Here is a 22,730-nt window from a genome sequence, read left to right on the forward strand (position 1 = left end):
TAAAACTGTAACGTGTGGTTCTCTATAACAAGGCGATTTCTGTTTCCCAAGGCTCAGACCTAATCGAGTTATATTAAAATCAATTAAATGAAATATTCTATGGAATCGATCTATGCCCTTGTTAATCTCCATCCATATAGGAGTCACTTTCTTTAAGACAGATGGTGGTAGTTATTTTTGTGGCATGGTTAGATTTGACTGGTTTTGCAGAAGATTATAGTCATGTACTGCATAATGACATATACAGTAGTGAGCCCATAAAATTATAATGGGGCAGAAAATCTATTGCCTCATGATGTTATAGCCATTGTAATGTCATAGCCTAGTGCATTACTCACGTGTCTGTGGTGATGCTGGTGTAAACAAACCTCTTCACTGCCAGTTGTATAAAAGTACAGCACATTCAGTTATGTACAGTACGTAATACTGATAATGACAATAAATGACACTGGTTTGTGTATTTACTTTTTATCATTATTTTAGAGTGTTCTCTTCCTGCTTATTAAAAAAAAAAATGTTAAGTCTGATACAGCCTTGGGCAGGTCCTTCAGGAGGTATTCCAGAAGAAAGCATTGTTATCATAGGAGATGACAGCTCCTTTCATGCTATTGCCCCTGAAGACCTTCCAGTGAGACAAGATGTGGTGATGGAAGACAGTGATACTGATGATCCTGACCCTGTGGACCTAGGCTAATGTGTGTGCTTGTGTCTTAGTTTTTAACAAAGTTTAAAAAGTAAAAAAGTTTAAAATAGGAAAAAGCTTATAGACTAAGGATATAAAGAATATTTTTGTACAGTTTTACAAGATATTTGTGTTTTAAATTTAAGCTAAGTGTTATTACAAAAGAGTCAGAGTTTAACAGTCTGTAAAGTTACGGTGATTTAAGTTTAATTACTGAAGAAAGAAAATTTTTAAATGAATTTAGTGTGGCCTACTTCAAGTGTGCCGTGTTTGTAAAGTCTACAGTAGTGCACAGTAATGTTTGAGGCCTTCACATTCACCCACCACTCACTCAGTGACTCAAACAGAGCAACTTCCACCCCTGCAAGCTCTGTTCGTGGTAAGTGCCCTCCCTATGCAGGTGTACTATTTTTTATCTTTTATACTGTTTGGTGTTTTTACTGTGCTTTTTCTATTTTAGATACACCAATACCATTGTGTGACGGTTTCCAACAGTAAGTATTCAGTACAGTAACATGCTGTACAGGTTGGTAGCCTAGAAGCAATAGGCTCTACCATGTAGCCTAGGTATATAGTAGGCTATACCATCTAGGTTTGTGTAAGTACACTCTGTAATGTTTGCACAACAACAAAATCACCTGACAAATTTCTCTACAACGTATCTCCATTGTTAAGTGCCACATTTCTGTACATCGATGTTTGGGAAGCTAACTAAAACATTTCTAGAGAGAACTTTTAACACACAAAAAAAATTCCCTTTCACTTTTAGAAAAGACAAAAAAAGAAAAAACCACCAAACAAGTAAAATGTGAATAATTGCCAAGTTTCAGAAGATTGTTTCTTCTGAACTGAAGGTTGGTGTCTAAAAGAACCTACAAAGTTAAATGATTAGGAAAACATTAAGAGATTGGGTCATTATTTTTTTTTTTAACTATATTTCTTAATAAACTTTCAGGAAGTAAATATTAACTGTTATTAAAATCATGACCTGGTGTTTAACCAAATCAGCAGCTTTAAAAATTTGAACTCATATAACAACGTTTAATACTGGGGCTTTTCCTTGCGGTGCCCTGCCATCCCCATAGTTTCACACACCCTCTGCCTCACTTGCTTTCCTTGTCTGCAAGTGTTGAGTTTGTGACTTAGCACATTAGTTAGCTTTGCTAAGGGTCACAAATGCTACAGTAACATCCAAATCTCAGACTTGATGACAACCAAATGTTTTCATCACATTGCATGGCAGTGGTTGGCTGCAACCCTGCTCTATGTGTCTTTCATTCCAGGATCCAGGCTGATGGGCAGCCCATTTGGAACATGCTGTTCTTACAGAAGGAAATTAAAAAGCTGGTGGAAGCACAGTGGCATATATTAATACATCCACTGGCTGAGACGAATCCCTTGCCAAGCCCAGTGTCACTGAGGTGGGGAAGTACATTTCTCTTGCAGGAAGTAACTGCAAGTGGTGTTGCAGCATGCTGGAATGTGTTCTTCCGCAGGATGAGATACGAAAAACAGTGCAGTCGTACTGTGAGCTGCCACACTCAGTGTCGGAAAGGGAGAGGGAGCCTTCAGACAATGCCAGACAACTCTGCAACAGACCCCAATTTAGGCCCTGTAAACCTGCAGAAACAGAAATAAAAATTTTTGCCTAATGCTACCAACTTTGAGGGTGGTTTCTAATGATGATAATTAAAACATTTCTCACCAGGGAAATTTCCCATTGTCTGTGGCCCTGGGGCCAAGCCTTCTTTCCTCACATCTGGCCCCTCCTCCATACAAGCCGGGCCTTATCCCTGCTTGAGGTTATCAACGAGTAATTTCCAGAACTCCTTTCCACTTAGCCCTCTTTCTGTTTCTACTTTCTCCTTTCAGACCATGTGGGAAGCAAGGCAGAAGTGAATGCTACTTATATTTCTCCCCGGCCCCCTCCCCCCCCAAAAAAAGAAAATCAAGGCATTTCCCAGATAAAAGGAAGTCAACTTCTCTAAAAATAAATTGTGCCATTCTCTTAAAAGGTTGCAGCAGCTGCAGTGACAGTTCTAAATGCCACTCTTCCCTCTCTTGCAACATATATACAAACTGTACAGAAACAGGATGAAAATACAACAAAATTTGAACAGAAAATGCCTCAAAGATTTCTTCCTACTTTAAAAGTACCTTTTATTATTTCATTCTCAATGACAATAAATCATTTTAATTACACAGATGTTTTAAATATATTAACAAATTTAGGTAAAGATAAAAAGTGACATCAAAATGTCACGAGCAAAGACTGCTGGGGTGCAGGCCAAATGCTGTGTTTGCCGCTGAGCCCCCCGCCTCGCGTGCGCACCATCCCGCTTCTGTGCAGGCAGGGGCTGCCTCCCACCTCAGTCACTTGTGTTTAAGCCAGGGTCTCACTGTGTCACTCAGGCTGGAATACAGTGGCATGATCATAGCTTACTACAGCCTCAGGCTTTGGGGTCCAAGTGATCCTCCCACCTCAGCACCCCCCAAGTAGCTGGGATTGTAGGCGTGCGCCACCACACCTTGCCAATTTTTCAAAAACTATAGAGATGGGGCCTACTATGTTGCTCAGGCTGCCACCGCTCTTTACCAGCCTTTCTTGCTTCTCGTGTTTTGACATGTGAACCAATCCCAGCCAGTGGGACTCCAGGTGATGTCTGCTGGTAGGCTTCTGGGCTTTCTAATAAAGACAAAGTATCCTTTTCTTTGGCCAGATATTATGTCTGCAATGATGGTATCTGAAGCAACCATGTGGATCCCATGAGAACAGGCTAAAGGCCAGGGCAGTGGCTGAGATGGAGAGCCTGGCTCTTGATGACATCATTGGGCCACTGAACCAACCCTGTGACCACAGACTTCTTGCCCTTGCATATGTGAGTTAACCACCATGGTGGGTGCCATAGTCCGTTACAGCTGAGGACATCCAAACTGTAGGAACATAAGAAACAATTTTCCCCTTCCTAAGGATCTGGGCCAATGATGAGTGGGGCTGATGTGAAGAGGTAAACCCAATTTCCTATGAGGCAGACAGAAAGCAGCTTGTCCGTGACGTGGGGGCTCTATGCTCTGGGATGCATCTTGGTGGAGAATGGAGCCCAGCCTGCATGAGCAGCCCACACTGATGGATTGGAGATACCGGAAATAAAAAATGCCTTCTCTTCCTTGCTCCTCAGTAAGTGATTGCCTTCCATTTCAGGCAGCAGAGTCTGAATTCCCATCTGCTGGGAGCACAGAAAGGGGCACAGCATCCTGGTTACAAACTTGAAGAGTCTACACATCTCTCAATAATGAAGCCATCACAGTCTGGAGCCAGATCTTCCCATTTGAATGAGGAGAGAGGACAGAGTCACATTTGCTTGCCTTTTACTGCTTACTGACTGAATAGCATCAGGGAAGGTTTACTTTATGAACCTGGCACAAAGTAGGTTCTGGGCCTGATGTTAACAACATTCACTCTGCCCTCTTCACAAATGAAAAGGTGGAACATTTCTGACTTCTAGTAAATTCACATTGCAATGACTTTCTCTGGACACAGATCTTGTAGTTCTCCCATCCCTCAAGGCTGCTGTGATTGGTTTATTTTAAAAAGTCTTTCACAGTTTCAGGAGAAGAACAGTTGAAAAGCTCTAGGTAGAGGTTAATTTGGTGTTCACAAATCAAGTGATAGTCCACTCTCTCATAGCTCAATGAATAGTAGGATTAGGAGAGTAACTTCACTTTTGCATTGAATCCCTTTTTATATGTACCTTTAAAAACTTTTGCATTTCTTTTTTTCTCCTTCAGTGAACCTTAGCATATAAACAAGATAATTTTTTTAAAAGTATTTTATATGTAGACATGAACTTTTATATTTCTCAGACTTAAATTTGAAAGCAGGTAGAGTAGGCAGTTGTTTTGCATGCTTAACTCCTTTCCCTTTTTTTAAAAAAAAATATTTTATTCTTTTTAAGAGATTGGGGTCTCACTGTTGACCAGGCTGGTCTGAAACTCCAGAGCTCAAGTGATCCTCCTGCCTTGGCCTCCCAAAGTATAGTTATTACAGGCGAGACCCACTATGGCCCCAACCTTTTCTAGAAAATTCTGAAATTGTCTAATCCATGAACTCCATCTGCATGATTAATGCAAGTCACCATGTTACTACTATATGGCCCAAGCCATGAGTACTACCGACTCTTCAGAGCCTAGAATCCTGGAGAGAGTTTATCTCTATTTCATTCTGTCTCCAAATTTTACAGTGTTTCTTCCTGCATCTTGTGAAAACCTTTGCAGACGGATATTATTTTCTGAACACTTTTCTCAGAGCTGCATCATGCTGTGTTGCTGAAGTCTATCATCTATGTATAATGTAACCCGTGTTACCTGATAGTGATTACTATAAACTTTGTCGATGCGTTACTATGAAGAGGGGTAAAAGTCGTGTTAGGTTTACAATAAACATTTTTTGTTGCATACATTGTATACATGTTTATAAATTGCCTTGTTTTGAACCAGAGCCATGCTTATTCCCATTCCAAATGAAAGCACCAGTCTCAAAACCTCCTGCCTCTTGCTTCCGTTATGCTTTGGTCTTATCCTCCACCCATGAATTGTTTCTTTGCTTTCCACATAGAACCCCAACTCAAGCTATTCCAACCTAGAAGCATAGAGAAATTATAAAATTCAAGAACAGATATTAGAATGGAAAATGAGTTCTAACTTAAAAGAATACCAACAGTCTCAGGTTTAAAGTCTAACAACTTTATGTGTTTATTTTTGCTTTAATCTTGTCATCATGGGTAAATTTTTAGCTGTTCATTTTTATACAACAACACAGGATCAGAGATAGCATGAACACATTAGTCTCTACAAGGCTAATTCTACCCCAGCACCCATCAAAGCGACCTAAATGACACGCCATGCATCTTGAGTGACGTGCACTGCCATATCCCCTGAGCTCTACTACAGGTAATGTTACACCAAATTGATGTAACTGTGTTTCAAATGTCTCTTAGAGACAATATAGAACAGTAGGTAAAATAACTCTGAAGACTTCCAAGAGTAATGAGGTTTCGCCAAGGCTTGTTGTGTTATCGTGGACAGTTTTCAGGAATAACTTACCAGAAAGCCTGATTGATTTGACAGTCATTTTGACCTGTGATTTATTTATTAAATACAATTTCAAGGTTCCTAAAATAAAGTATTCCTAATAGATTGTAGATCCTGTATCTTTTTATAAGCAAATAACCCCTTGTGATTTTTAAAGTTGCAAGAAAATGCTGATGGAAAAATTTTCATGATGTTGAAATAGGTATAAATAGAAGCTTATACAAAGCCACTGTCTCAACATCACCAGGATAAGAGATAAGAACTTCTGAGACATTATACTGTTTCCCAAAAAAAAAAACACTACTCAGTTTTTTTTCCTTCCCCTTTTTCTCTCCCCACCCTGTGCTTTCCTCCTTTCCATCCCTAATAACTGAGTTCCACCAATGGTTTTAATCTTACTGAATCAGAAATTGGCTTGGTTTCATTTGAATTTCCTTATATATGTGCTTATGATTAAAAACAAAAACCCAGCTTTTGATCACAATAAGATCTTTACCATCTCTAACCATTCCTTCTCTAGTATATGAAGTATATGAATTATTCTAATTCAATAGAATTCTAATGCAATTTGGCAATAACTAGTGTTTGGATTTAAAAAGCCATTGGCATAAACAGAAAGAGATGTTTAGGAGAAATGAGCAGGCAAGCAAATAATTTAGAAAGAAGTGATGATTTATGTGGTTAAAAATAAAAGTCTGGGATTTAGTTTTTCTTTGCCATACAGAAAACAGATGTTGCTATTTTTGTTCAAAATACAAAACTTAAATTCCATGCTTAGACTCTGGAATGTGTAAAGTAACTATGGATACCAAATTTATGGTTTAAAAAAACTGACATTTAATCTGTTCATATTTGAAATCGGGAAATAATTGTGCTCCTGAAATGTTAACTTGCTATATAACAGATTCACTGATTTATACAGGAACACTGTATAAATCTTCTAAAACACCGTATAGAATCTTCAGGAACACTGAAGATACTCTCACTTCAGGGCTATCTTTGGGGGCATAAGGTTATTACACTATATAGTCTCTTGGGAACAAAAATAAACATAGGCCATGGAGAGATGTTCTTGCTCCTCCTTTTTCTCCTGTCTATAACCCTTTTCTTCCCCCAGAAAGATCCTGAGAGAGAGACAACCTGGCTTTCACCAGCCTACTGCTGTGCCCTTGCACAGCTGCTGGCCTACTTGGGTGGAGGCTTCCAGTGGCACCCTCTACTGGGACACTCCTACCCCCCATCCTGGTCCCCAGAGGCTCCATGTCTCACTTCCCACCCAATCCTTGGGAAACTAGGTGAGTTAGTAAAACGGAGTAATTGTCTTATGCAGTTTGCTTTAGTGTGGGCAAGAAATTCCCAATCTCGTATCACTTACTTTTATATGTGAGAAATAATTATTCTAATTCTGCCCTGTCCAAACAAATCTATGCCCATTGGAAGAAATCATGAAGATAACAGTTTTCATCCCATTGGGTCAATATTGAGTGTTATAATATCTCTGAGGCCCCCACTAGGATGTAAGCCCCAAGAGGGCAGTGATGGCGCCTGAGTGCTCACCAATGGATACATTCACTCAGACACAGTCACTGCCTGGCAAGTAGTAGATGCTCACACACACAAAGAAATTAAAAAAGGAAAGAATAAAATATACAAGCACACTTACAGCAATAATAGTGACTTCCCCAATGTAATATGTTCATAAGATTGATCAATCTGTTATAAATGCAATGATGCTTCTATTTTTAAGAAAAAAACTCATACATTTTCCTTATACAATTTATGTGAGCAGAGTTTACATTGGGGTCTTTTGGAATGAACTGTTTAATTACTATTTTCCAGGTTTGTCAGACTAATCATTTATCTGAACCCACTAAAATTTCTATTTGTGTCTCTCTCTTTTTTTTCTTTTTCCTGGCTGCCCATGAGAATTCTGAGACATTATCAAATAGACTTCAGTTCTGTGACCTGAATTGCAGTTGTGTAAGTGCTCTAAATAAAAATCATTTGCTTTAGTAATTGAAGAGTAAACTTAAAGACAGTATTGTAGATGTTAATATTTCAATGTGAACATGTAATAAAAAGAACAAACACTGCTTTCTAGAAGAAGCAAAAGTTATGGGTTTCTCCATGGTCATGTTTTATTCATTATTCTACTTTCTGCACACTGTATATGCTTGAGGTAAAACAATAATCAAGATGATAAATACATAAAGACCATTAGTTGTAGTCTGGGAGCCCAAATAAGAGTAGTATTATGGCTTAATGTCCCATGGTTCTAGCTTTCTCCACACAGCAGGATTTAGATGTTTTCATTACTAAACGAAGAAGTCACCATTTGTCCTAAGATACACTAAGACAAATGGGAATTTAAAACTTATACAAAAGACATCTTTTTCTTGGGTTAGAGATGTCTAATACATCATTTCTACAGGATTAATTGTTTTAATTATATGGATTAGAAAACTAAGAAGCAGGAATATCAGATCACTCTGTGGTTTGTTTCTGTGAAATTGTCTGTTGTAAATTGAGTACTCACTAGTATTCATGGTGGCAGTTGCAAAATTACCAGTATGTTAAAACTCGCTCGCAGTTGTAGCTGTGACTGTGTTTATCTGACTTCAGTTTTATCGTCCATGATTTGGAACGTGAACGGAACCTAGGACAGTTAAGGTGTTGAGGACAGCAATAAATGAGACCTCATGTATCCATTTTCATCAGAAAAAAATGGAATAGGGATTGCAATTTTACTAACTTCACAAATAACTGAGAATGTTGTTATCCCTTCAATATTACCTCCTTCACTAAGAGCGTAAGTACAGAAAGCATAATTCGTGATGTAATAAACTATAACACCACCTTTTCTTAATTTAAAATATTTCCTTTTATATTTCCCTTGATTTGGGCTTCTGTATTTTCTTAAAAATGCTTTCCTTTACATTCTAATTTTGACCACACTGGAAACTGATTTTACAATTTTTTTTATTAAAAAGTGTTCCAAACCGTTTTTCTTAAATGTGATTCTGCCCGTGCCATCAGTCCTACAAAAGGAAGCTTTAAAATTAAAATGCTGTCTTCATTAACAAATAAGCAAAGCATTAACCAATACTCTTAAGAAAGAGAAGCCCATTTTATGAATGGTGAAAAGTGGTAACAACTGCCTTTTCTTGATCTATGTGCAGGTGTCAGAAATTACTATTAAACACAACCTGTATATAGTAAAAATCTGATAATCCACATTTCTTATAAGCTACTTTTTACATTTTTAATGTCTGGGTATCCTAAAGGGGTTTTCCCCTGATACCTGACTATTACGTCGATCTTTGCTTCTGCATGAACAGTGAAACTATGTGTGATGATTTGTTAAAATGAATAGTTACTACATGCTGTCCTCAAAGTCCTTAACTTGGATTTATTAAAGCAATTGTATATATGATGCTGTGGTTATTACTAAACGCATAAAAATTATCAATAATCAACCCCAGCCTCAATAGTTTGCTGTTCAACCATGATAAAAATAACAAATAGACAAAGCATTAACATTACTAAGGATCAGCAAACAAATTTACATGTTAGAAAAAATGTTTAGAAATGCATCTAATGGAAGCCTCATGGTTTTTCCTTTTCTGTGATTTTCTATATATTTTTAAATATCACATAGTAATGAAATATAAAAATATTCATTTTGATTCAACCTGAAAAGCAAAGGTAACTGCAAAAAAGCAATGGAAAGATCTTGGAATGAATTTGAGACATATCTAGCTATGGCAGGGCTCTTGCTCATTATCCATATAAAAGAAAGGGATGGCCGGGCGTGGTGGCTCACGCCTGTAATCCCAGCACTTTGGGAGGCTGAGGCGGGCGGATCACGAGGTCAGGAGATTGAGACCATCCTGGTTAACACAGTGAAACCCCGTCTCTACTAAAAATACAAAAAATTAGCCGGTCATAGTGGTGGGCGCCTGCTGCTCGGGAGGCTGAGGCAGAGGCAGGAGAGTGGCGTGAACCTGGGAGGCAGAGCTTGCAGTGAGCAGAGATTGCACCACTGCACTCTAGCCTGGGCGACAGAGCGAGACTCTGTCTCAAAAAAAAAAAAAAAAAAGGGATGATGTTTAGAGCTTTCAGTAGGATTGTTCTGCTATCAATATGAGGCTGCTGTTGGTCATATTAAGTCATACTACTTCTTAACACTGCTTTTATTAACAAGTCAGCTTCGTATATGAAAGGCTCATGCATCTTAGTTGCAAATTGTACTTGTACTGCTACTACTAAGAGTCAGCATGAATGAAACCACAGCAATATTTCAATATACCAGAATTTCCCAAAGAGTGTTCTTTAGAACACCAGTTCCTTGCAATGTTACTAGGTGCTACTCAAAAAAGTTTCTGTGGTCAAATTAATCTGGAAAACACTGGGCTAACTGACAGTAGATATTTGTTGTGTTTTTCTCTCCCCTGCAGAACATTTAAATTAGAGCCTTAGATATGTTCATGTTATAACTTTCTAAGATGGTATGTGTTTTCCAAACTTATTTGATCCTGGAACCCTATATTTAGAAGAGCATCTTTGGAACTTATGTTCTTTGGAACACACTTTGGGAAACACTGGATTCTATTATTTCTACAGCTAACTATCTCAAAAGTCTAGATATCAATGACTTAATCCAGAGGCAATTAAACAGCCATGGTATCTAACAGTCATGTCATTTCTCCAGAGCTGGATGACGAATGCTGGTGTGACATGCTAAGGCAATTTTGGGGGACTGTTAGGGGATGAACAGTCTAGTGGTGGTTCAAAAGGAGGAAAAAATTTCTGAAATGATTGGAAAAGTTTTATACAAAGTATATATTCCTATACTTTCTGATATACAATGATATGCTGCCTTTTCTAAACACAGACCTTTTATTGACACAGTTGCAAGAGAGATCTGGCAACAACTTAGAGTACAAAAACAAAATCAGGAAAATCAAAGTACCCCTTGATACACAAGTTCCTTGCAGTGTTACTAGGTGCTACTCAAAAAAGTTTCTGTGGTCAAATTAAACACAAAGGAAATTAAACTCAAAAGAAACAATGGAGTCAATTTCCTAGAATCCAACAGTGGAATCAATTTCCTAGAATCACTTCAGATTAAACTGAAATGATGATGCTATGACTCTCATGCAATCCTCTTTGCCATTTACCCAAAATGATGTAATAATTACACTTGTATGAAATAAGGCCTGTTTTAAATTATCCAGCTTGCATCCTTCACTATAACACTCTCTGTGTAATACTTTTATGACATATACAAGATTCAAGAAGCCAATACCTCAATCCACAGCAAGGAATAAAATGTAGCCACTGGTTACCACTAATATGTACATATGTACACAGATATGTCACATTAGAACAGCAATTCAGAGTTAATTGCCTTGCGGCAAGTTGGTCATATAAAATAAATGCAGGTCTTGGGAACAGCTTTGGAGCTTTCTATATAAGTATTGTTTATTCCTATGATGAAAGAATTGTAAATACAATTAATTTTTTAAAAAATTTCCCTAGCTGTCCCTCCCCCAACCTATGTTAAGAGTACAAATTGCCAGTGGAACAGCAGCAGAGCACTGCATTAATGGAGACCTGGGCCTGGCACCCTGCTGGGGTCTCATAAGCACATGGCCATTCCCATCTTCATTTCTAAAAGACTGTAAAACCATCCCAAAATTTGGCACCATGGGGACAATTGGCAATTCGAACTCGAGCTAGCAAGGGAGTCTAGGAAGCCTTGGGTGACAATTCCAAAGCTTTGGCAGTGCTGCTGAGGGAAGCTTCACATGCAGACATCTCAGATCAATTTCCCTAATGGCTCGATTCAGCATTCCCGGGTCCCTGGGGAGCAGCCAGTGTGCTACAGGGCACCCCAGGAGTGATGTCTGCAAATCCCCAACAGCTGGAAGAGGGCTAGGGAGAGAGAGCTCCAGAAGGAAGAGAACAAAATACTCTGATTTTAGATATAACTATCCTAACTATTAATGAAACTGCTACAGTTTTGCCTAGAACTTCTATCTTTTAAAAATCTACAAGCCATAGTAGGGGGGAAAGAGGCAGTAATGGGAGTAGGATATATACACTCTATTCAGTTAACATTAGAAATGAATTAATTGCACAAAGCAAAATTTAGAAGACGCCTTGTGAATCTCAGTTAGAAAGTTATGTAACTCGTGCACTCAGCACCATCTGTTAAGAAATTCTGCAGGGCACGTAACCACTGATTTACTAATTTAGTAGCTTTTCTTTTTCATCTTTATCAAAACACTGCTGCTTTCATTTTAGACAATAAAAATAACTGTGGAATTTAAAAATGTCTTTCCCTTGCTATTATACATTTTTGTGCTATGTTAAAAATAAAGAAAGAAAGTTGGCTATGGGCTGTAAATTGCCGACACCATTGGTGCTGATTTCAGTTCGATGGTGGATGGGGGCAACTCTCAGGAGTCAGAACGTCCTGAATCCCCAAGCAAACTCAGTCACCTGGCCTGGCCATATCAGCACTGCTCACAGCCAGCATTTGTTTTCCACATTCCCTTTCCTGTCCCCCCACCCCAAATATTAATACACACATCCACATATTCAGTGTCTCTCCAGAAGCAAATGCTTAAATCTGAAATGGTGGCAGATATTTTGTACTAGAAGATTCTATGGCTAAAAAATAATAACCAAGGTTCTAACTGTAATGCTGGAAAATACAGTATACAAAAGTAAGCAAATCTCATGGGAAGTCATTAGCAATTCTCAGTGCAGTCAAAGAAAGATAAGGGCTTGGAGAAATCAAGATAGATTGCAGCCCTCCACATCCACAGGGCAATTTCTTCACTCTCTCGAGCTCTCTCCTGGACACGGCTTTGGGAAAGCTCTACAGCAGCAGGAGGGGAGAGGGCAGGGCTCCACGGGGAGGAGGTGTCCGGTGAATGTGGCCTATGGGAAGCTATAACCAGAAATGCCCACAGGGAAAGAACAACACCAGGTGGATACAGAGGGGTGGGAGGCAACAAAAGTTCCGTTTGGCTGTTTGAGTCACCTTAGGCAAAGAGAGTGACCCGGCATTTTCTCTAAATAAACTTATAAAATACCAAGCTTGGAAAAACGATACATTAGTGATACAGGAAATGTAGAGCAGCAAGCCAGGCCCCTAAATAATTCTGGCCCACTTCTCAATATGGGTTCACGTTGGAATTCCCGACTTGCTGTGTTGCCACTGCCAGGTCCCTTTGCTGCCTCCCCTGCAGGGCTGCAGGCCACAGGGGGCGGTTTGTGTTTGCCTGGAGAAAACTACCTGATGGGGATGGAGATTTGCAACCAAATGTTAAAGGCTGCTGCCTTTCCATTATCAAGGAGAAGCTCATCCCAGTAGTTTCCCACCAAATCCCAAGCTGCAGTAGCTGGGAACTCTGTAGCTGGCTTCAAGGAGCACACATACAGTTATAGGCTGCTGCTTCTCAGAACACTGCCTGAAAGACACTTGAAAACCACTAGGAAAGGGGCAAGGAAAAACACAAGAACTGGCAGCTGGAGCTCAATTCAGGGTGGTAACCTCACCAGCTCACTCCTTTGTCGATGCAAACAGCTTACTTGCCAGGGAACACTGTGACTCATTCAGTATCATTGCCTTCATCTACTGCTGAAAATGGAAGGAATCATGGTATTGTGATTTGGTTTTTTCGTTTTCCCTAACGTGGTTTATTGGTCATGTAAGATGAAAAATCATGGTGTCTGTTTGTGAATTTAACAGCTGCCTATTACATACGGTCAGGACTAAGCAAAAGGTTAACGGTCATGCATGATTTGGATAAATGCACAAAGGCTGGTCAGGTGGTATACAAAGTCTATTTAACTAATAAAGGAAGCAAGGGAAAAGGATTATTTCTGCTGTGCAGGCAGTTGCCACTGGTCTCCCATCCTCTGCTTCTCGCAGTCCCCAAGAGCAGCCAAAATAATAAACCATTCCAAATCTGCTTCCAAGCTGCTACTGAGCAGAAAACATGGGCTCAGAAGGACAAAGCATTCTTAGGACAGCTCTGTCTCTTGGCAGAGGGTGTTGCCACGTCAGCCCCTGACCACTCACAGGTGACGCAGTGGCCTGTCTCCTGCAGCACTGAGTGGCCTGTCCTGTCCACTGTTCCAAAGAGAGGACACAACAGCTGATGCCTGGAGGACCCTGAACAGCATCTTGAAAAGAATCTTGAGGGAGACTAAATGGCACATATGCTATTCACTTCATATACGTAACTCTACAGCTATTTATTTATATATTTTGGACACTGGATGAAAGAGTTGGGAAAACATGAAGAAACCATTTTCCAGCTTCTTAACTACATTGGCCAAGGGCACCCTCTGTTCATCACTGCTTATAGACCTAAGACCACCAGGAAGAGGGGATTCCATGTCTGGGATGGATGATCCTAATTACAACTCCCACACTTTTCACTAAATTAAAAGAGACCAGTGTGTTGCAAGTCCTTTAGTCTAAGGCAGCTGAGACCCCTGAAGGGTTCACTGCTCTTCTGTTTTGCTGCTATTCCTGAACTTCACCACCATGACTGTTATATTGTCAGGGCAGCCTCTGTAAAATGACTGTAAAACTATGCTCTTGGCCCCAAAGTGAGGTTCATCCAAGCGCTCCTTGATGAATCGAACTGCTTCTTCATTGCTGAAAGCATCCCAGAGGCCATCTGATGCCAAGATCATGAACTCAGGCTGAAGCTTGTCCAGGTCAAAGGTCAGGATGTCTGGGTCTGGGATGACCACGTTGAGATTTTTCAGCGGATAATCTCCCAGGGACCGAGACATGGCCAGGATTCCCTGGACCCTCCAAGAGCCATTGAAACTGATGAAACCACCTAGAAAGACAGGATGAGCGCATTAGTTTGACCAGCTGATATCTCACATACCCGAGATAGTCTAGGTGTGTGCGCAACAGGGTGACCTACTTCGTGTGAACTGGCCCATGGACACGCCCCTTAACCCCATCACTCCCGGGACCCACTGCATGGCCTGGGGTTTCATACTCTACCAGTTGATCCTCATACCCTTATCCTGGCATCTTGAAGGATTTCAAGAATATATCAATAAGAGTACTGAAGGTAGGTGATACATATGGGGGAGGGCATTGGTTTTAACAACACCATGGTGGCTCAGTGATTGACAGTAGAGAGCGTGAGGGTAGGGATTCGAGGAGAGTGGCAAAGGAATGCTGAAAGGCAGGTGACAGGCATATACATCATTTGGCCTGAGGCCACCCTTAAGTGTGCCTATCTCAAAACAGCTCTGTCCCCCCAAATAGGATCAAGATTAAGAAAAAGCACATATTAGTGTAGTCATTAAAGGCTCAGGTCAGACTACTTGAATGTCATTCCTTAGCCATGTCTCACTTTGGATGAGAAACTCTTTCTCTGATACTTAGTCTCCCTGCCTGCAAAATAGAGACAGTATCTATTTTATTGGGTTGTTGAGAAATGAAGGTCTTATTCCACATAAGTCATTTGGCATGGTCCCTGAATATAATATACACTTAATAACTGTATCTATTATTTTTTTCTCCCTTCACATATTTGTCAGATACTTACTAAATACCTACTCCATGGAAGGCAATGTGCAGGATATGAAGTTATACAAGATCCAGACCTTTCTTTAAAAAAGTAGACAGCCTGGCGGGAGAATTAAGTCACAAAAAGTAATAAATACAAAAGCACGAAGTGGTATTCTTCACGGTGAAACCAGTGTCTGCTAAATGCTGTAGGCAGATGGAGAAGGGAGGGATGATTCCCAGTTCTGATCATGAGGGAGTAATGAACATTAAAGGTGGGCTTTGAGTGATGGGTGAAACATCTATGGGCAGGATACGTAGGAAGACATTCCAAGAAGTGTGGTCTAATAGGCAAGAGCATAAAACCCAGTCCTGGGATTCAACTGTAGTCTCACCATTTACTAGCTGTGTGTGCTTGGGCATGTAAGCCTCTGTGAAGTTCCAGTTTGTTGGTTACAAAATGAGAATAATATTATCAACCTCTTAAGACAGGCAAAGAGAAAGTGTATGCATAAAGTGCTAGGCTTTGCTCCCAGAACAGGGTGAGCACACAATAAATGACAGCTAATGTTGTTGGAAACAGTATAAGGAGTGGCGACAGAAAGCCCAACATGTATATGGCCCGGACTGGCTGGACCTTACTGTCATGCTAAGCAGGAGGGGGAAAGATGTCCTGAAAAGAGGCTGACACCAGAGAAAACACACATGAAGATGGTAAAACCAATCACTGTTTCTTAAGCCCTGTATAAAATATGCCCTTGATCAAATTATGTAAAAGAACAGAGAGGTTAGATTAACCACCTTGGAGACAGTGTCCAAATTTGCTTCCACAAAGAATCAATGTAGAGTGCAGGCGTGGGTAGTGGGTACGGCAGGGAAGAAAAGGAAGGATAAAATGGCCATGACATTTCAAAGGAGTACTGAATAGTAAGATGACATTTTCAGGTGTATTGTGTACACATCTTTGCCTGTGCTGATGCAAGAGTGGGCTAACTGTACCTTAATTTCACAGCAGACTCTTACAGGGAGATGGTGTTTTGTAAGTGGGAAGCCAGCGAACTTTGCTCTTACTGCCTGGAGGTCATCAAAGTTTGATGGATGCTCCTAAAGTATCATTTGTTCCATCCCATCAACAGAAAACCTGACCAATGCTTTCATTAAAAACTATTTTGCAACTCAAGCAGTCACTGAAGCAGGAGGTTGTAATAAAATTCAACACATTTTGACTTAACAGTATGGTTCCCTACTGTGAAAACTAAAATGTTGATTAGGTTCATTGAATTCATTCACTGGGCAGAAGCTGACCTGTAGAGATCAATGTGCAGATTAACCCAGAGAGCAGGGGCCCATCCTGGTCAGAGACTAGTGTCTATGAGCACCTCGCTTGCTCCCCTTTGACAGCTGGCCTGCTGCCTGGCACATCGTGAACAGCATACATCCTGCAGTTCTCAGTCTGAAAAGCGAAAGAATGCTTCCCTTCCATAGGTATAAAGGTATCCTCTGAAATCTAATTATGAAAATGTAATAATCAACTGATAATGATCCTCCCTGTCATCATCCAAATGTCACTCTAGCAAGGCCCACACAGGCCACACTACTTAAAACTGCAACTCTCTGACACTCCCCTTACCTGCTTCATGTCTTTCCATAGCAGTTACCACCTTGTAATACACTATATGAATGACTTATTTTTACTATTTTTTTTTTGTTAATGTCTACTTACTCCATTCCCCACCCCCATGACAATTTCAGAATATAAGTTTCGTGAAAGCTTGGGAATGGGGCTTTGTTTTATCCCTAGCTCCTAGAATATTGAATAAACGAATGAATGAATGAATGAATAAGGGGCCCCTCTACCCCTAACCTTGCTCTGAAATATTTACTTATACCAGGCACTAAGCCAGATGCTCAAGGTATAGAGATGAACAAAACCAAGTTCCTGTCTTCAAAGAGGTGACAGTCAGGAAGGCAAGGCAGATAGGAGAGCCAGGTATGTCCACGTATTATAAAAGGTGACCCAAGAGGTCCACATAGGATGCTGGGGAAAGGCAGAGGAGCATCCACCCCAGACTTGGAAGGCCCTTGCCACAGTGTGACATGGAAAGCTTCCAAAAGAACACCTTAAACTGAATCTTATGGGACAAGTAATTGTCACCCAGAACAGCACTTGCAAAGGCACAGAGGTTTTTGGAAACAAGGTCTTTTGAGAAATGATTAGTAGTTTGGTGTGGCTCCGAGGGAAGCAGCATATAGCAACAGGCTGGAGAAAAGTGAGGACCAGAGACCCAAAGATTTTATTAGCCTTTAAACTGGAAATGGGCTTTTTAGTTCTTTTGGAATCTTTGGTTACGAAGGACAGATTTAGTGGCCATTTATTTGATAGGCAACGATACAAAGTTAATCTCAGTTACCTCAGTAGCAGCCTCTGTATAATCTCAGTTACCACAGTAGCAGCCTCTCTAATACCGGGTAACTGAACATTTTATCCAGGAGCTCCCCAAACAAGCCGCTTTGCTCACCAGCAAGACAGTAGACATTTCTTGGAGGTGTTCGCAAGCTTACCTGCTCTCTTTATCCTCTTTCTTTCCTTCAACTGGTAAGGCTTGTGATCATGAGACAAAGGAATAGCGTTCCCATCTTTGTCACACAGGACCCCGCGCGAATCACCCACGTTGGCCACAGTGAGGTCTTTATCTGATAGCAGAGCAATCAAACACGTTGTGCCTTAAAAACAGAACAGAGAGACAATGCGGGAGGTCAGCAATGCATTCAGGTTCCGTTGCTTCTTGTGGTAACTGGATTCTTCAGTCATTAAAATTGCTTCTGCTGGGTGAGAATTGGACTCCAGCCACTCTGAAAATGACTGCTGTTCGCTTCGACAACAATGACCAAATCTGACAGTCAATTTTCTTAACCATATTAGAGTGTCACTAAAATAGGCTAGGATAACATTATAATTTTCCTAATCACTTTGTCTCTGCTACTCTTAAACACATATCACATTTAAAAGGATTAGGAGAGAAACAAAATCAGTTTGAAGTTTCAGTCAACTGATACACACTTTAGGCTTCTGCTTGGTGCTGAGTTTCTGTGAAGTCCCAGTTGGAAGTGGGAAGGATGGGGTTGGTGTGGTGGGCTCCTCATTTCTAGGAGGGCCTAGAAATGCCAACAGCTGAATCCTGTGGAGCATGAGGAAGTTGTGATGTCGGGGCAGGATGAGCTTGCCTATTCAAAGTCTGACAGCAAAGACTGGTGGCCAGAAACAGGTCAGTTCCAGGGTGTGATGGAGGCAGACCATAAAGACAGAAGCAGAAAAAGCTCTGGTGATGACAGAACTGAGGCCTAGGGAGAGGGTGGTCCGAGTCAGAAGGAAGCAAGATTGAAGATGTGCTTGCCTGAAGCCCACACAAGACACAAAGGACAAGCTCTCCTGAAATTCTTTTTGAAATGGGAATGGATAAAAGCAAATAGAGTTGAACAGTCTGGTCTAGTTCGAGCTTGCCCTGTCCAGTTCCTTTCTGTTCACCTCTTCTTTTTTGACAGTGTCACTCAATATGCAAATATCTGCTGAAATGCACAACCCATTCAGCTCTAGCTTCAAACATATCACCCTTACTTGTTAAAATTATGCATTAATTAGTCTTTATTAATGTTTCCTTCCTCATTAAGGTCATATTCCATAACAAGAATGTCAACTGTATCTAAATGGCTCTTTAGTTTTCATGGAACAACAAAAAAGACTGAATTTTTTTTGTCTTTTTTTAAGAGAGGGGATCTTGCTCTGTTATCTAGGCTAGGGAGCAGTGGTGTGATCATAGCTCACTGAAACCTCAAATTCCTTGGCTCAAGGAATTCCCCCACCTCAGCCTCTGGAGTAGCTGGGACTACAGGTGCACACCATGGTGCTGGCTTGAAAAAAAAAAAAAAACTGAATTCTTTTTTTTAAAATGTTACTCTAAGTTCTGGGATATGTGTGCAGAATGTACAGGTTTGTTACATAGGTATACATGTGCCATGGTGGTTTGCTCTACCCATCAACTTGTCATCTAGGTTTTAAGCCCCGCATGCATTAAGTATTTGTCCCAGTGCTCTCCCTCCCCTTGCCCCACAGCCCCTGACAGACCCTGGTGTGTGATGTTCCCCTCCCTGTGCCCATATGTTCTCATTGTTCAACTCCCACTTATGAGTGAGAACATGCAGTGTTTGGTTTTCTGTTCCAGTGTAGGAATGATGGCTTCCGGCTTCATCCATGTCCCTGCAAAGGACATGAATTCATCCTTTTTTATAGCTGCATAGTATTCCGTGGTGTAAATGTGCCAAATTTTCTTTATCCAGTCTATAATTGATGGATATTTGGATTGGTTCCAAGTCTTTGCTATTGTGAATAGTGCTGCAATAAACATATGTATGTATGTGTCTTTATAATAAAATGGTTTATAATCCTCTGGGTATATACCCAGTAATGAGATTGCTGGGTCAAATGGTATTTCTGGTTCTAGATCCTTGAGGAATTGCCACACTGTCTTCCACAATGGTTGAACTAATTTAGACTCCCACCAACAGGAAAAAAAAAAAAAAAAGGCAACACTGAATTCTTAAATAGACATAAAGAATAAATATAAGTTGATATCAAGAGCAGAGAGAATAATTAAAATAACTATCATAATATAATCAGTTATTATAGTTCTGCTTGAAATTCCATTCTTACACTTATTTAACTAAAAATGCCTTGATCAGATACGGAAACACGTGAAATGTTGGTTACTGCAGGATTTCTAATACAAAAGGCCTTGGGGAAAAAAAAGACTAATCTCATGGATTATCAAAACAATTTTTAAAAAGCTATAAGAATGAAAATTAAGCAAAAGCACAATCCACACAATTAGAAATTGTTGTTCTCAGTTTTTGATAGTGTTTTTTTGATACTGGAAACTGAAATTTTGGTATTCAACATATCCTCACTTTGTCCTCAAGCATCTGATTGAGTTAAATTGTCCTACACAATCAGAGCATAAATTCTCCAATAAGGCACAGTCTTGAAAGGTAAAACAGAAAGATTGCTTCATGGGATATTACATGGTTTGTAGGCATTACTTCAGCATCACTCTTGGAGTCCTCTCTCTATAGGACTTTATTCTCACTCTGCACTTTCTGGGTGAGCGTGTCACCGACCTTGGCTTCCACACTTTCTAAGTCTATGCAGTTAGCCTGGTTGACACTCTTGAGGTGTACACCAACTGCCTAGTAGGCATTTCCATTTGCTTGTACTCCAGGGGATCCAAGGAAAGGCTTTAGGGCCTCCATGAGAGAGAAGGGGAGGAATCCAACTGGCTGAGTTAAAGGCCCCTTCCCCAGCCACATTTCAACTAGGGCAGCTCTACTTCCACCTGTTAACAGCTAACAAGTGAGCTGCCATGCAAGATTTCTTTTTTAAAAAGGGAGAAGGAGTCACTCTTGCAGCTAGAAAAATAAAATAAAATTTAGTCCCATATTTGATTAAGAATCACTGAAGGGTTTTAAGCAGGATAGTGACACAATGAGATTCATGTTTTAAAAGATGATTCCAAGGGCAATGCAGAAGATAAATAAATTGGGAGCAGTGAGAACAGGTGGAGTTAATGAGGATCTGAATTAATGTAGTAAATATAGGGACAGAGGATACGTGATAGGTTCTTATTTTTTATTTTTAGAGATGGGTTCTCACTATATCGCCTAGACTAGTTTTGAACTCCTGGCCTCAAGTGATCCTCCTGCTGGCCTTCTAAAGTGCTGGGATTACAGGTGTGAGCCACTGTGCCCAGCTCCTGTGACAGGTTTCTAAAAACCAGAATGGATCAGTCATAGAAATTGAGGAGAATAAAGGATGAGGGGAGAAGTTTAGGATAATACCCTTATATCTAGATGGGAGAAACTGGGCATTCCATGGACAAGGACTCAAAAAAGTCTGCTGGGTGCTTCTGAGAAAGGCTTCCCTCCCTCCCCACTAAAAGAGACACAGAGCAGACAATGACTGTTTATTTGGCCCAGTGCTAGCCTATGTGTTTCCCAGAAGTGTGGCAGCCATTGTGCAGCTATGAAGGGATATCCCTTAGGGTCATGGCAACAAGTGCAGGATTGTAGAGCACAGAGGTAAACAGTAAAGAGCCTGAGTCCCGGAGAATATCAGGGAACTGCTGAGCCACCCTAGAACTGCCCTGTCCTTGTTCTATGAGACAATAAATGCCTTTCTTGTTTGAGACTTTTTGACTTGAATTTTTTTTGTTGTTCCCTGTAATATCTGAATTTGGTGAGAGATTTAGTGTGTGGCTGTTCAGCTACACAGTTGTCCCTTGGTATCTGCTGGGGATTGGTTCTAGCACTCCCTACAGATAGCAAAATCCATGGGTGGCCAAGTCACTTATATAAAATGGCTTAGTATTTGCATATAACCTATGCACATCCTCTTGTATACTTTAAATCATCTCTAGATTACTTATAATCTACAATGTAAATGCTATTTAAATAGTTATATTATTTTTTAATTTGTATTATTGTTATATTGTTTTTATTGCTTTACAAATATTTTTGATTCGTGGTTGGTTGAATCCACAAATGCAGAACCCATGGACATGAAGGGCCAGCTGTACTCACATGCTATTGAACATACTTAAGATTTATGACCCGCCTTTGTCACAAACAAATCCCACTGTTTCTATGGGTAAATTAAGATCTACCTCCTGGTGAAGTTTTCAGCACTATACTGCCTATGTTAGCAACAGAATCTTAGACCTGGCCCAAATGGGTGAGCCCCAGATGGCAGGGTTTTGAGTTATAGGTATATTCTGAATTACTGAAATGTCTCCATTCCTCTCTCTACAGAGGAAACCTGCTCCCATCCTGGGTGAGATGTGTGTGGTTCTGGAGAAATAATATGTACAAAGCAAGGCTGAACACCGGGGTGGGAGGCTTAAGAATGATCTGAAACAAACCAGGACACCAAAAACAGCTTATTGTTTGGGCTTTGCAGTGTTAGCTCAGGATTGTAACAGATAGCTTACAATCTAATCTTGCTTGACAGAACAAATTGCTTGGTACTGAGAAACTCCAGAAAAGATATTATGCCCAAGAGAAAATGAAAAAATCATTTTCTTTTTTATGCTCGAGACAAAACACTTGCAAGATTCTGGCTATTAGTTCTGAGATAAAATATTTATTCCATCATAGCACTGTATTTATCAAAAATACCAGGGCCTGACAATGTTACTTAATTCTGAACCTCAGGATATTTCTATATTAACGATTTAATCTAGATGAGAACTTAACTGCAAATCTGAAAGAGATCTTGAAAATTTCACCTAATAACCTTATCTCACAGGTTTTAAAAAAAACAAAAAGCTAAAAAAAAAATTGAATTCACAT

At 40.2% G+C, this 22,730-nt stretch overlaps 1 protein-coding gene and 1 long non-coding RNA gene across 3 annotated transcripts in view; one reads left to right on the forward strand and one right to left on the reverse strand.

Moving 5' to 3' along the window:
• The first annotated feature begins 774 nt into the window (after positions 1–774).
• Positions 775–5,090, forward strand: LOC117079101. The gene is made up of 3 exons (XR_004435261.1): positions 775–2,835; positions 3,403–3,561; positions 3,885–5,090. It is a non-coding gene; the product is annotated as an uncharacterized LOC117079101 (long non-coding RNA).
• A 2,796-nt stretch (positions 5,091–7,886) lies between these two features.
• Positions 7,887–22,730, reverse strand: part of PPM1L (protein phosphatase, Mg2+/Mn2+ dependent 1L) — a 333,027-nt gene continuing 318,183 nt past the window's right edge. Inside the window, exons 3-4 of one of the 2 annotated variants that reach the window (XM_033202706.1) lie at positions 17,895–18,056; positions 7,887–14,646 (exon numbers count right to left, since the gene is read on the reverse strand). In XM_033202706.1, coding sequence (XP_033058597.1) covers positions 14,300–14,646; positions 17,895–18,056 — 509 coding nt within the window. In that variant the 3' untranslated portion in view covers positions 7,887–14,299. The remainder of the gene's footprint in view (positions 14,647–17,894; positions 18,057–22,730) is intronic. The other variant, XM_033202701.1, reaches the window with a different exon arrangement.

This window comes from Trachypithecus francoisi, unplaced genomic scaffold (assembly GCF_009764315.1).
Source record: "Trachypithecus francoisi isolate TF-2019V2 unplaced genomic scaffold, Tfra_2.0 Lachesis_group0, whole genome shotgun sequence".
Taxonomy (NCBI): domain Eukaryota; kingdom Metazoa; phylum Chordata; class Mammalia; order Primates; family Cercopithecidae; genus Trachypithecus; species Trachypithecus francoisi.